Here is a 13703-nt window from a genome sequence, read left to right on the forward strand (position 1 = left end):
TTCTAGGGTGCGTGTGGGGCCCGCCTAACTCTATCTCGCCACCTCTTCTTCCCGGTAACTTATATCTCGCCCCCTCGCTATTTTTCCGCCGCCGCCTCAACACGTTCCGAGGTGGTCTAATCTGACCCTGTTCTACCACTCTGTCGAAGGGGAGAATAGTTGTGTTGGACCTCTCCATCGACCCTTGTTGCATGACGATGCAAGAGTATTAGTCAATACTAGGGGCTAAGATTTGTAAGTAGTAGCTACATGTCATCTCTCTCTCTCTCTCTCTCTCTCTCTCTGTCTCTCTCTCATGAGCTGCCGAACACGATTTTGACCTTGGGCATTATTAATGCAGGTAAACTATATGATGTATCTCTGATTATGAATTTCTTTATCTTGGATTGAATCTTATTCATATTGTGTATTGAACTTTGAGAACCATGAGATCATATGGCGATTGTTTAGTAAATTGTTTTGGGAGACACCTCAGGTGACAATGGCGTGCCCATTAGATCTAGATTAGAAAGACATTGGGTGTGACTTTTTACCATGTTTATGGGGTCTCATCCTATTTTCATCCAATAAAGCAAGAAATTTGGATGTGATCCTTTAGCACATTTTGTGAGGTTATATCATATATGTTAATGAAGTTATTAATGTTGCGAGTTGCCACTAGTGAACAATTAAAACCTCATTTTGTACACTTCTATTTTCCTAGTTTTATTTATTCCAAAAATACAAAAATACTTATATCATTCAAATTATCAATCTCTTGGTCAAACTAGTGCAACTGCACAATTGACAATGGCGTGCCCATTAGATCTAGATTAGAAAGACATTGGGTGTGACTTTTTACCATGTTTATGGGGTCTCATCCTATTTTCATCCAATAAAGCAAGAAATTTGGATGTGATCCTTTACCACATTTTGTGAGGTTATATCATATATGTTAATGAAGTTATTAATGTTGCGAGTTGCCACTAGTGAACAATTAAAACCTCATTTTGTACACTTCTATTTTCCTAGTTTTATTTATTCCAAAAATACAAAAATACTTATATCATTCAAATTATCAATCTCTTGGTCAAACTAGTGCAACTGCACAATCGACAACTTTCTTAGGTGTATCCGGGACACAATAGACTACATGTATATTGATTGCAGGGTTTAGAACACAATAATAATAAGTAACATCTGTTGGATGGTGAACAACACTGACGACCGGAGAGTGGCCGGAAGCTGTAATACCATAGTCCATAACTCAGGTCTTGTTAAGCATACAACAAAAAGGGGGTAGATACAACCTGACATGATACAGATAATGGCCCCACTTTTTTTGGCTAACAAATTATTGATCAAGCGTTCATGTTTCCTAAATTTCCAGGTTTTCGAAGTCATGGTGTCATCAACAAAGCCGTATGACAAGATGCTGAGACGTGATCACTCATTACTCTGTACATCGTGCTGTCAGCTCATGTATTTTCCCACGGAGCTGATAGATTTGCCATTTGAAATTGCTTCTTTTTCTACATTGGGAACTTTTCAGTGAATTGGTTCCGGGTTGAACTTGAGAGCCTCCCTCCAAATGAGTTCTTTGATATCTTCCTCAGTAAATGATGGCTGCTCGAAGTCGAAGCTGAAAGGCGCTGGGCAGACAGGTTCATCATTTATCTCATGAAGGGATGCTAAATAAGGATGGCATAGAGCCTCATCAACTGCGAAGCCACCAAGAAAATAAGTAAAGGTTATACTTCCAAGAGAAAGTTCCTCGTAATATTTCTTACATTAACGGTTTAATTATCGTAAGAAGTGTCATTTCAACTTGGTTTTAATGATTCACACACGATTCTGAAATGATGGTTCACATTATTAAATTTGTCATTTTGCAATTAAGCAAGATCACGCTATGCTGCAAGATTACCAGTAATCCTCTTGCTCGGATCAAATACGAGCATCCTCTCAAGCAAATCCATGGCGCCAGTGGACATACTGGGGAACCGTGAACCAAAATGCTGTTTCGGGTATTGAGGAAGAGACCTCACGTATCTGCGGGCATTATCACTTCGAAGAAACCCAAGGCTCGTGTCATCTGGTGAGCCTATCAGCTTTGGATCAAGAATGAATCAGGATTACAAACAGCGTCAAGAAGATTCATTAGACATTTCCATTTAGTAGAACAAGAGATGTTAGTGCATCTAGAATAATCACATGCTTGGACCAAAACATTAGTCTGAATGAAGGCATATGCATGAAGTATCATGCTACACCAGATACCAGTGTAAGCTTCAACCTATGTGGTGTACTTGTGCTAATTGAGTTAGTAATCCAAGAGATATAAGCATGGAAAAATCATAGCAGTTGGAACCTATGCTAAATCAGAACTGACAATCATAGTGTCAGACTCCGAGGCAAAAAGAGAGCAGGAGAATATACAAAAAGAAGAAAAAAGAAACAGAAGGGAAAAAACAAAATCTTGACTCGTGTAGTAGTGAGTGGCCATACCTCAGTAATTAGCCTCAGCTGATGAACATAATCTTTTCCAGGAAACAGTGGCTCCCTCATAGCAATCTCACCGAGGATGCAACCCACTGACCAGATATCAATTGCTGCAGTATACTCCGAGCAGTTGAGCAGGAGCTCCGGCGCCCTGTACCACCGAGTAACAACATACTCCATCATGAAGTCAGTCTCAGTGGTGGTCCTAGCCAAGCCAAAATCTCCAATCTTGAGTTCACACTTGGCATTGAGCAGCAGGTTGCTCGGCCTGAGGTCCCGGTGCAAGACCTTTGCTGAATGCACATACTTCAATCCTCGGAGCACTTGGTAGAGAAAATACTGCATCATGAAAATGTTAAGGTGAAAGGAAAGCTGACCAATTGTGGAATGTTTGGGCTGATGCTGATGGGATGATGGAAAGAACAATGTACATACCTGACAGTGATCATCTGTGAGTGGCTGGTTTGATCTTAGAAGGTGGTGAAGATCAGTGTCCATCAGTTCGTAGACAATGTAAACATCGTTGAAGTTCTCCCGCCTTGTTGGGCGTATGATGTCCTTTATTGAAATCACCTGCCAAAAGTCAGATTTTGTCATGATCATACCACCAAATTCAGGGTCACACCATATATATTTTCGACATCATAAGTGGAGATAATCAACATCACGCGGACTTATGTTGCAAGATAGTTAAAAGTTTAAACACAGTAGCACAGGTAGGGAACTTCAACTTTTGTCACACATGTCATCTGTATAGTAACTAAATAATGACAGGCGATTCTGGCTTTGAAAGAGAATCACCAGAATTTCCGGCAGATCTCCTCAGGACGGCTTACCTTTGCTATAAACTACAGAGTTAATCATGGTCAAATAGAAATCACAAAACATTTCAGATATGAGCATGTGACCCACAGAGGTTTATCACAAGAAGGCACATGAGAGAGAAGGAAAGATGGCTCACATTCTCATGATTCATGTGGCGAAGCAGCTTTACTTCTCGCAAAGTGCGTTTGGCATCGATCTGGTTGTCAAACGCATTACCAATCTTCTTGATAGCGACCTCCTCACGAGTCTGTGCATTTACAGCAGCACTGAAGAAGAAGATCACAGAAAAGAATTTGTCACCAGAGGCTCAAAATCAACTAGAAACAGCTCTTGTTTCCTTTTAGTATTGAGAAGCTATTTTTTCTGTTAAATATAGCCATATACCATAACAATTACTGTAACTAGTACTGGTCCATTAGAGAAAGCTTTTACGGTTTAATACTATATATACGCTAGGCTATGGTAATTTGTAGCTTTAATCAAGACCCACTTTCAGTCGTATATGCTATAGCGAACTTGCAACAGGATCGCAGTCAGCTGATCGAGCAAAGCAATCCATATTATGAGGTAACTGAGGAATATACGCGAGCAGATGCAGCGCATGACGTACGTACCAGATGATGCCGCAGGCGCCGCGGCCGACAGGTCGGATGGGCGGGACGTACTTAGCAGAGACCTCAAAGAGGTTCCCGTAGACGTTGTACTGCACGTACCTGCCGCCGTGGGTGAGCGTGCCCTTGATCTGCGCCTCGCCGCCGAGGCCTCCTCCTCCTGCCCCGGCGCCTCCACCCTCCATGCGCATCGACCCGCACGCCTGAGCGCGAACACCTTGATCGAGGAGCTAGCCAAGAAAGAAAGAACCGCGCGCCGCGTGGAGGATGAGAGAGAGAGAGATTGCTAGCTTGGTTGGATGGACGAGGGAGGAGATAAGAGCGTTGGGCAAAAGGGGAAAAAGGAGGAGAGGAAGCTTTTTGGAGGGAAAATGCCCGTGATCCGGCGAGGAGTTGGTTGGCTTGCTGCTCCGGACTATTCCCGCCTCCCTTTTCTCGCCCCCCTCCCCTTGAGCCTTCACTTCTCTTTCCTTCCCTTCCCTTGTGCATGGCAGCAGCCTGCTTTGCTTCTTTCTTGCATACAGTACTACCTGGTTTTCTTTCTTCTCGGCTATAGTGGTCGCTGTCCTTTGATTTCTTTTGTTGTAGTAGTTCTTTTTGCCCGGCTGATATGACATTTCTGTGACACCTGGCTGATCTTACCTGCGGAACCTAGCCCATGGAATTCATTTTATTTTTTGAAATTACGTTAAGTATGCAAAGTTACCGTCGAGGCACCCTCGCGCCGCCACCCAGGGCGACGCTAGGGGACCTAACTCCTCGCACCGCCAGCCTTCCCACTAGGCAGATCGTTGCCGCCGGCACTGGCCGCGGTGGTGGCGGCGCCCGACGCCTAAAGGGCTAGGGCAGGAGGGAAGCGATGGATCTCCCATCAGGCGGTTGGGGCACCTCGTGCGGGGTCTTCGCGCGGTAGCCATGGCGGCGTCATGGCTGTGCGGCGAATCCAGGGCTGGCGAGGTCCTCCGGTGGGATTCTCCGCTATGCGATTGGCGGCGGCGATGGCCGTGGATCTGGCGTCCCAGCCAGATCCGTTGTGGTTCGGCTATGGCCGGCTGGCGGCGCGTGATGGGGCCGGGGTAGGGCGGCCGGAGGTCCTCAACCGGCTTTTCGATGGCACCATACGTCTTCATGGCGAGGTTCCGCTCGGTTCCAGCCAGCCGTGAGATCAGGACGACATGGCTTTCGGTGAAAATCGCGCCCGACTGCGGTCTTGGCGGACGATGGCAGCGTCGTGGACGTCGTTCCCTTCTTGAGGCATCGTCGTTCCAGGTCACGTCAACCTGATCGGGAAGTTCCGGGGGAAACCCTAGATCTGGGTCTACCAAATCGGACGATGACGACGCTTTCGGTATCGTTCTCCCTCCCGGGGGCATCATTTTGGAGCAAGTGCTGGTTGGTGGGGATAAGAGGAGGAGTGGTGATTTATCTTGCCCATTGATGACGGCGGATCTCGGCGGCGTGGCGTAGTGGAGACTCGGTGGCTGATGCGCGGAGATGGACTCGCATAGGAGGGTGACGCTGTCTGGCATCGCGGTGGCGTCGGCGGCAGCTAGACCGGGCAAGGTAGATGCAGTAGTATAGCTCTGAAGATGGATTGGTGGCAGGTGGCTGCGGCGGCCTCATACCCGGCATGCGTCCTGGTTGAGGAGCACGCCGGACTGGTGGGTTCCCATACCCTGCAGGCGTCCTGGTTGGGACCTCGGGTCTTAGATGTTAGGTTTGGCTGCGAGGTCTGTTTGGTATTAGGCCCGGACTATCAGCGTCCCTTCATCAACTAGATAGGAGTAGCGACAGATGTTGCTTAGACGGTGGCTTTAGTCTTACTGTTGTATGACTTTGTAAGGTCTCGTGTTAATAATTAATAAAAATGGTTGTATGCATCGTCCAGATGCAGAGGCCGGGGGTCTTCCTCCTTATCTAAAAGAAGTATGCAAAGTTAGGTTGTTTTTGTAAATTTCCATGCATGGTTGATCTTCGGTTATAGGAAGAAAACCTGTCGGTGAAACTTAAATTTGATTACAACATTATTTGCGGTAAATATATGAAGTTAAGTGAATTCTCAGTTTCCTGCAGGTGGTCATTCGTTGGTTACCGCCATGAGTAATATTTATGTATGTTGAATAGATGTGATATAGTGGATTCCGTGTTGATATGTCACTTTAGACACATGGTCACTCACATTTGAAATCCGACTATGAAATCTGAATATGCGCTCAAGATTTTGAACATATGTTAATTTTATCGAGAAGCAGGGTGTATCGTCTGTCTGCCTCTGCATTCATTCATGTGCTCAACCACCTTTATTGTAGAGGTTCTTTAGGGCTCATTTGGATGGCGCCATGGCCAGCCACACCAAATCGAGGCGAGTCAAATAATTGGCAATCGAATTCGCCGTTGCTGATTCGCTCTGGAGTTGGCGTAAAAAGTGAACTACGGTCAAAATTTTGTCGTTGGTTAGAAAATTTGGCATCCAACCAAACAGACACTCATGATTTGGGTCAACACTTATATTTTGGTAAGGCGTGTGTCGGTTGCCATCCAAACAGCCCCATAGTTCATGTCATAAGTTCTGACTAAATTCCATAGTGATATATGGTTTCCCGACTGGTTCAGTCTACCTGGAGTCGCTCTCGGAGAATACCCTCCAAATTCGTGTCAGGACTAGAACAGAGAGTATGGCCTTCGGCCCCCAAGCGGTTCGGTGTCCAGTTGGTGGCTCATTGGAGGCGCACCACAACTGCAATTCACTCGGGTGTATCTCGGTGGTTGTGGATCCTTGAAGGTGAACCAAAAACCTTTTAGACTGTAGTGCTTCGGTCCCGAATTAATGGAGGACAGAAAAGTGGCCCACTAGAGGTACACTATATTTGTTTCTTATTTGGCTCTATCCAAATGGCAACGAGCCACTGGGGGTCAATCACGGAAGCAGTAAGTCAAACAAGTGACCGCGTCAGCCGTTTCGCTCACGCGAGTCGGGCCAGGCTGTCACCATTGTTTGCTCCTTGCATGTTGTGTCGCGCACGCAAGCCGGGCACGCACGGTCAACCGACTCAACATGCGACAGTCGGGTGGTTGGAGAGGGCCATCCGGCAAGGGGTCGCGGCAGTGAGTTAGTCGCCCACGAGGGCCATTTGGCCTGGAGCCGCAACAATGAGTTAGCGGCCCACAAGGGCCATTCAGCCAGGGGTTGCGATGGCGGGATGTTGGCTGGCCAACACCTCCACACATCTGAATGCAGCCCCAAGGGTTGTTCGGTCTTTTTCTTAAGGCAGATATGTTTTCCTATAAGTCCGTTGTTTTATGCCGCACGTCGGTCACCACACACATTGGCCTACCTCTCACATCGCTTCGTAGCTCATGCTCTGGAGCGCTCTTTTCCCGTTCCCATCATGACGGTCGAACACGTCCCCAATCTCTCCCTTCCCGCACGCTTCCAGCCTCTGCCTTCAAGCATGGATGTGCAACCTCCTCTGTTCTATGGCGTCTAAAAGCGTGTAGTTCAACGTCTGTCGATGTGTCGTGTCTATCTTAGGTGGGTAGCTCCTTTCTTCCATTGTTCGTGGACATGTTCTCTTCTGTTTGGCATCTTTTTCCTTTCATCGTGCCACCGCAAGACACACGGTTTCTCTGTTCATCTTTGTTGTCTATTTGGCAACGAGTTTTAAATGGCGGCGATGGTTTTGGCCGTGGCACGTTTCTTGTCGCTGCAATAGTCCGATGGGGGTTTATATAGGTGCTAGCCTTAATGGTGATGGGCTTTAGCTTCGGGGTTGCATTGACTTTAATGGTATGAACCGATACGGTGATGGGATTTGGCCTTGGGGTTGCTCTAATGCGTTGGTTGCCAGTTTGTTGGTTCATCGTGTCGTGATGGTTGTCCATGGTGAATAAAATTGGCCGAGCGTTGAAGTTTAAGCATCTCGCCAGTTCAAAACAATTTAGTCGTGCTAATTTGTCCACAACAGTGGCTAATGCTTGTTCCCATTTACGTTTGGTGTGGTCGACGTTAAAGGGATGGTGAAAGTTGGTCCATGTTGACTTGTGAAGGTGTGATGTTCATGGCTGCTGATGGGAACGATGTTGTTGTTTGGCTTCTTTCTGTTAGGGCCTACCCAATTACTACATAGTGTTTAGTGTTGTCCTATTGCATCATGTCCCATCGTTGTGTCTGACTAGAGGTGTTGCAGTCTTCGGGTATGTCCACCATGCCAGGCGCTCATTAGGTTGGTTTGTAGCCGCCGCATCCAAGGAGAAATTCACATTGCCCGGGCTAGTTGGCTGGTGCAAACACGACATGGAGAGCCATGTAGATCATTATCCATCTCATTGCAAGGTAGGGGCCACGACACCGGGTGGCCAGCTGATGGCTCAAGAATTTACGATGTTTTTCATAGTGATTTCCATTTGGTTTCATTGGATTTTCGTTATTCTTCAGAGATTTCTAATGCTAATCCAATAAAAGAGAGGAAAATCTACTTTGTACTTTGGATGGAAGAAAATATCATATTTGGAAGGAAACGAAAGGAGATTGCTGCAAAGCTAATTGGAGCAACTTCCTGAAGAGAGCATCATCAACAGTTGCACCAGAGTGAAAGATGGCGTTCAATACGACCGCACGCGCCTATTTGAGCGGTCATTTGGAGTGCCCACAGCCCCTCCTCATCTATACAAGCAACTTTCATGAAGGTACCACGAGGGGAGGAGAACCCTAGCCATCGCCACACCATCCAGAATAGGAGAAGAGAGGATCCGGAGAACTCAAGAAGATCATTGTAGTTTTTGGTCCTTCCATCTCCATCATCATCATCATCACCTCCTTCACTATTGTAAGAGGGATTGGAATTTGTAATCTCTACTCCATTCATCTGAGATATGGTTTTCATGGTTTTTCTCTCTGTTGTGATTGATTCCCCTCTTATGACGTGTGAGTAATTCCCATAGGTGTGGGAGATGTAGGTAAGTGGTAAGATTGATATGTGCCTATCCTATATTTCATCATTTGAATTCATAGTAGTATGATCTATTTAGTATGTCGTTATACTGTGGTGAACTCTATGCATGTTGTCCAATTTAAGGGCCCAGGCAACATGATCTCAAGATCTACACAGGTAACACATATTGTTTAGGAACTCTGTGACCTCTGAGGTGACAGGTGGAGATATCTGTGAGAACCAAAGACAATATGAGATAACGGTGATCCATTGAACTTAATGCTTGGTTCTAGTTTTATGGCCTTAACTATGGAAACGACTACTCTCTGGCAACGAAGAAGCGGGACCATGGAATGAAATGTAACCCCTAATGGAGGAGTTTCATGACTCTAGGGAGAACCGCCTATGGAAAGTTTATATCAAATACTATGAGTACAATACAAGATAATTGGTATTGCCATCGCACTGGCACAATTCATATATTCTTGGCATGAGCTACAATCTCTCCGCACCCAATCTCTTCATTTCAGGAAACAACATTCACATTTTAAGCTCTTGTTATTTACTTTTATTAGTTACTTAGTAGACACCTTTAAATCCTCCTTTTACTAGCATATTTAGGTTATCGTTTTCCCAGGACAGTACAATATTTGTAGAAGCTCAAGCAGTACTTCACACAAGAACTGTGACACCTTGTGTGTGACAGAAAAGCCTCCATAAATACTCTTCGGACTCCAAATCGTCAGTTAGTACATCGTTCTGCCTCGAAAAAATAATCATGGTAAACAATCGCGGATATACCCTTGGTTTGATTTTTCGGCCCATTTCAGGTCTTGTCTGCTATGTTTAAGTCATTCTTTGCACTTACCTTGCATTTTAGTGCATATAAAGTCAAAAACCCTACTACAACTACATGTGGGTGTTTTAGTTAGGCTATACTTAGGCTACTCATAGTACAGAGTGTCATATACTAGTATCATGCATATATATATATGATGCCAGTGTATGATACTACCTTTAACTATATATACTGCATAGTATAATATATAGAGTAGTATCATATATGGTCATATTTACTGGCATGCATGACACAAATTAGCATCGCATTTAACATGATACGGCATCTACCTATATGTTATTATAACCCTCTCTATCTTCTTTAATTATTCTTTGCCACATCAGCATACTTGCTATTTTCGAGTGCATGATATCATCGGCTATGATACTGTGACGCCCCCAGTTCAATCATACACTAATAATGCACGCAAATGTGTACGATCAAGATCAGGGACTCACGGGAAGATATCATAACACAACTCTAAAAGTAAAATAAGTCATAGAAGCATCATATTACAAGCCAGGGGCCTCGAGGGCTCGAATATAAGTGCTCGAACATAAACGAGTCAGTGGAAGCAACAATATCTGAGTACAGACATAAGTTAAACAAGTTGCCATAAGATGGCTAGCACAAACTGGGATACAAATTGAAAGAGGCACATGCCTCCTGCCTGGGATCCTTCTAACTACTCCTGGTCGTCGTTAACGGCCGCACATAGTAGTAAGAGTCGCCGTCGACGATGGCGTCAGGATCCTGGGCTCCAACGTCTGGTTGCGGCATCCGAGAAGAAAGGAAAGAGGGGGGAAAAGAGGGAGCAAAACAACCGTGATTACTCATCCAAAGTACTGGCAAGCAAAGTTTTACACTACCTATGCATGGGTATATGTGTAAACAGGCAATATCGATGGACTGAACTGCAGAATGCCAGAATAAAAGGGGGTATAGCTAGTCCTATCTGTGACGCCCCCGATTCAATCGTACACTAATCATGCACGCAAATGTGTACGATCAAGATCAGGGACTCACGGGAAGATATCACAACACAACTCTACAAATAAAATAAGTCATACAAGCATCATAATACAAGCCAGGGGCCTCGAGGGCTCGAATACAAGTGCTCGATCATAGACGAGTCAGCGGAAGCAACAATATCTGAGTACAGACATAAGTTAAACAAGTTTGCCTTAAGAAGGCTAGCACAAACTGGGATACAGATCGAAAGAGGCGCAGGCCTCCTGCCTGGGATCCTCCTAAACTACTCTTGGACGTCGTCGTCAGCCTGCACGTAGTAGTAGGCACCTCCAATGTAGTAGTCGTCATCGACGCTGGCTCCTGGCTCCTGGACTCCAGCATCTGGTTGCGACAACCAGAAAGAAATGAAAGGGGAAAAAGGGGGGAGAAAGCAACCGTGAGTACTCATCCAAAGTACTCGCAAGCAAGGAACTACACTACATATGCATGGGTATATGTGTAAGGAGGCCATATCAGTGGACTGAACTGCAGAATGCCAGAATAAGAGGGGGATAGCTAATCCTGTCGAAGACTACGCTCCTGGCAGCCTCCGTCTCGCAGCATGTAGAAGAGAGTAGATTGACGTCCTCCAAGTAGCATCTCCAAGTAGCATCTCCAAGTAGCATCGCATAGCATAAACCTACCCGGCGATCCTCTCCTCGTAACCCTGTGGAAAAGCGATCACCGGGTTGTCTGTGGAACTTGGAAGGGTGTGTTTTATTAAGTATCCGGTTCTAGTTGTCATAAGGTCAAGGTACAACTCCAAGTCGTCCTGTTACCGAAGATCACGGCTATTCGAATAGATTAACTTCCCTGCAGGGGTGCACCACATAACCCAACACGCTTGATCCCATTTGGCCGGACACACTTTCCTGGGTCATGCCCGACCACGGAAGATCAACACGTCGCAGCCCCACCTAGGCACAACAGAGAGGCCAGCACGCCGGTCTAAACCTAAGCGCGCAGGGGTCTGGGCCCATCGCCCTGAGCACACCTGCACGTTGCGTGGGCGGTCGGAAGCAGACCTAGCCTAGCAGGCGTTCCAGTCCAATCCGGCGCGCGCCGCTCCGTCGCTGACGTCTGAAGTGCTTCGGCTGATACCACGACGTCGGGATACCCATAACTACTCACGCGTAGATGGTTAGTGTGTATAGGCTCGTAGCCGACTCAGATCAAATACCAAGATCTCGTTAAGCGTGTTAAGTATCCGCGTATGCCGAACAGGGCCAGGCCCACCTGTCTCCTAGGTGGTCTCAACTTGCCCTGCCGCTCCGCCACAAAGTAACAGTCGGGGGCCGTCGGGAACCCAGGCCCACCTCTACCGGGATGGAGCCACCTGTCCTTTCAGCCCCCTCATCAGAATCACTTGCGGGTACTCATCGAGCTGACCCGACTTTAGTCACCATCTGTATAGTATGTATGTATGTATAGTATAGTATATACCCGTGATCACCTCCCAAGTGATCACGGCCCAATAGTATAGCAAGGCAGACTGACAAGAATGTAGGGCCAATGATGATAAACTAGCATCCTATACTAAGCATTTAGGATTGCAGGTAAGGTATCAATGACTGTAGCAACAATGACAGGCTATGCATCAGAATAGGATTAACGGAAAGCGGTAACATGCTACACTACTCTAATGTAAGCAGTATAGAGTAGAATAGGCGATATCTGGTGATCAAGGGGGGGGGGCTTGCCTGGTTGCTCTGGCAAGAGAGAGAGGGGTCGTCGGTGATGTAGTCGACCACAGGGGCATCAGCATCGTCACGGGGTCTACCGGAGAGAAGAGGGGGGGAGAAACAGTAAATACATAGCAATCAAGTGCATAACAGGACAACAAGCAGCGCTAGACGTGTTCTAACGCGGTAGTAGGTGATACCGACGAAGGGGGAAAGCATCCGGGAAAGTGTTCCCGGTGTTTCATGTTTTCGGACAGATGAACCGGAGGGGGAAAGTTGCGTGTTTGATATGTTAGGGGTGTGTGGTGGACGAACGGGCTGCGTATCCGGAATCGTCTCGTCGTTCTGAGCAACTTTCATGTTGAAAATATTTTAATCCGAGTTACGGATTAAAAGATATGATTTTCTAAAGATTTTATTAATTTCTGGAATTTAATTAATTAATTAATTAATTCGAAAAATGAATTTATGACGTCAGCATGATGTCATGCTGACGTCAGCAGTCAACAGGGTTGACTTGGTCAACCTGACAGGTGGGTCCCGTTCGTTGGTGACTGTTAACTAATTATCTTAGTTAAGTTTAATTAACAGTAGTTAATTAGGTTAATTAGTCATTAGGTTTAATTAATCAAGATTAATTAAATTAATTATTTATTTAATTAATTAATTATTTAATTAATTTTATTCATTATTATTTTTATTAATTATATTTATCTAAATTCCTTTTCCCTTTTTCTTTTTTTTCTTTTAATAAAACGTTATGGGGGCGGGCCCCTGTGGTCAGTGGCCCATGGGGCCTTGCGGGCGTTGGGTGCATCGTGCGGTCGCCACCCGCTAACGGGCGAACCCGGGCGGCCGCCGCAGGCGCGCGCGCCAGCACCGGCGAGGCGGGTTGGGCGCCGGCTGCAGGCGAGAGGGGAGGCGGGCCACGGCAGGGCGTGGCTGGCGGGCGCAACAGCGGCCACGGCGCCGGACCGGGAAGGCGCGGGCGAGGCCACGGTGAGCGCGGGAGGGGCGTCCAGGGGCGCGGTCGAGGGGAGCGCGGCGAGCGCGCAACGGGCGGCGCCGGAGCGCGGGTGAGCAGGGGGGCCACGGCGGCGTGCTCGGGCGTCGACGGGGTGATGCAGAGCCGCGGCAGGGGCGCGCCTGTGCGAGGACGAGGCCAGGCGCGGCGCTGGCAGATGGTTGCGTGCGCCAGCAGAGGCGGCGTCGGGCGCGGGACCGTTGTGAGCAGGGGAGGAGGAGGAAAGGTGCTCACGGGGAGGGCCGCGTAGGGTCTAGGCAGTGGGGGTTGAGGAGGAGGGCGGAGACGACGGCGTCGAGG

The 13703-nt window shown here is 47.0% G+C and overlaps 1 protein-coding gene across 1 annotated transcript; it reads right to left on the minus strand.

Moving 5' to 3' along the window:
* Window positions 1–1116: 1116 nt before the first annotated feature.
* On the minus strand, window positions 1117–4413 carry LOC123159944 (mitogen-activated protein kinase 2). Its single transcript, XM_044577751.1, has 6 exons — window positions 3921–4413; window positions 3443–3572; window positions 2917–3054; window positions 2488–2820; window positions 1907–2090; window positions 1117–1700 (listed from the first exon to the last, which is right to left on the minus strand). The coding sequence occupies exons 1-6, from the start codon at window positions 4106–4108 to the stop codon at window positions 1528–1530; spliced, it is 1146 nt and encodes a 381-aa protein (XP_044433686.1). The 5' UTR covers window positions 4109–4413; the 3' UTR covers window positions 1117–1527.
* Window positions 4414–13703: the final 9290 nt, after the last annotated feature.

This window comes from Triticum aestivum, chromosome 7B, assembly GCF_018294505.1.
Source record: "Triticum aestivum cultivar Chinese Spring chromosome 7B, IWGSC CS RefSeq v2.1, whole genome shotgun sequence".
NCBI lineage: Eukaryota > Viridiplantae > Streptophyta > Magnoliopsida > Poales > Poaceae > Triticum > Triticum aestivum.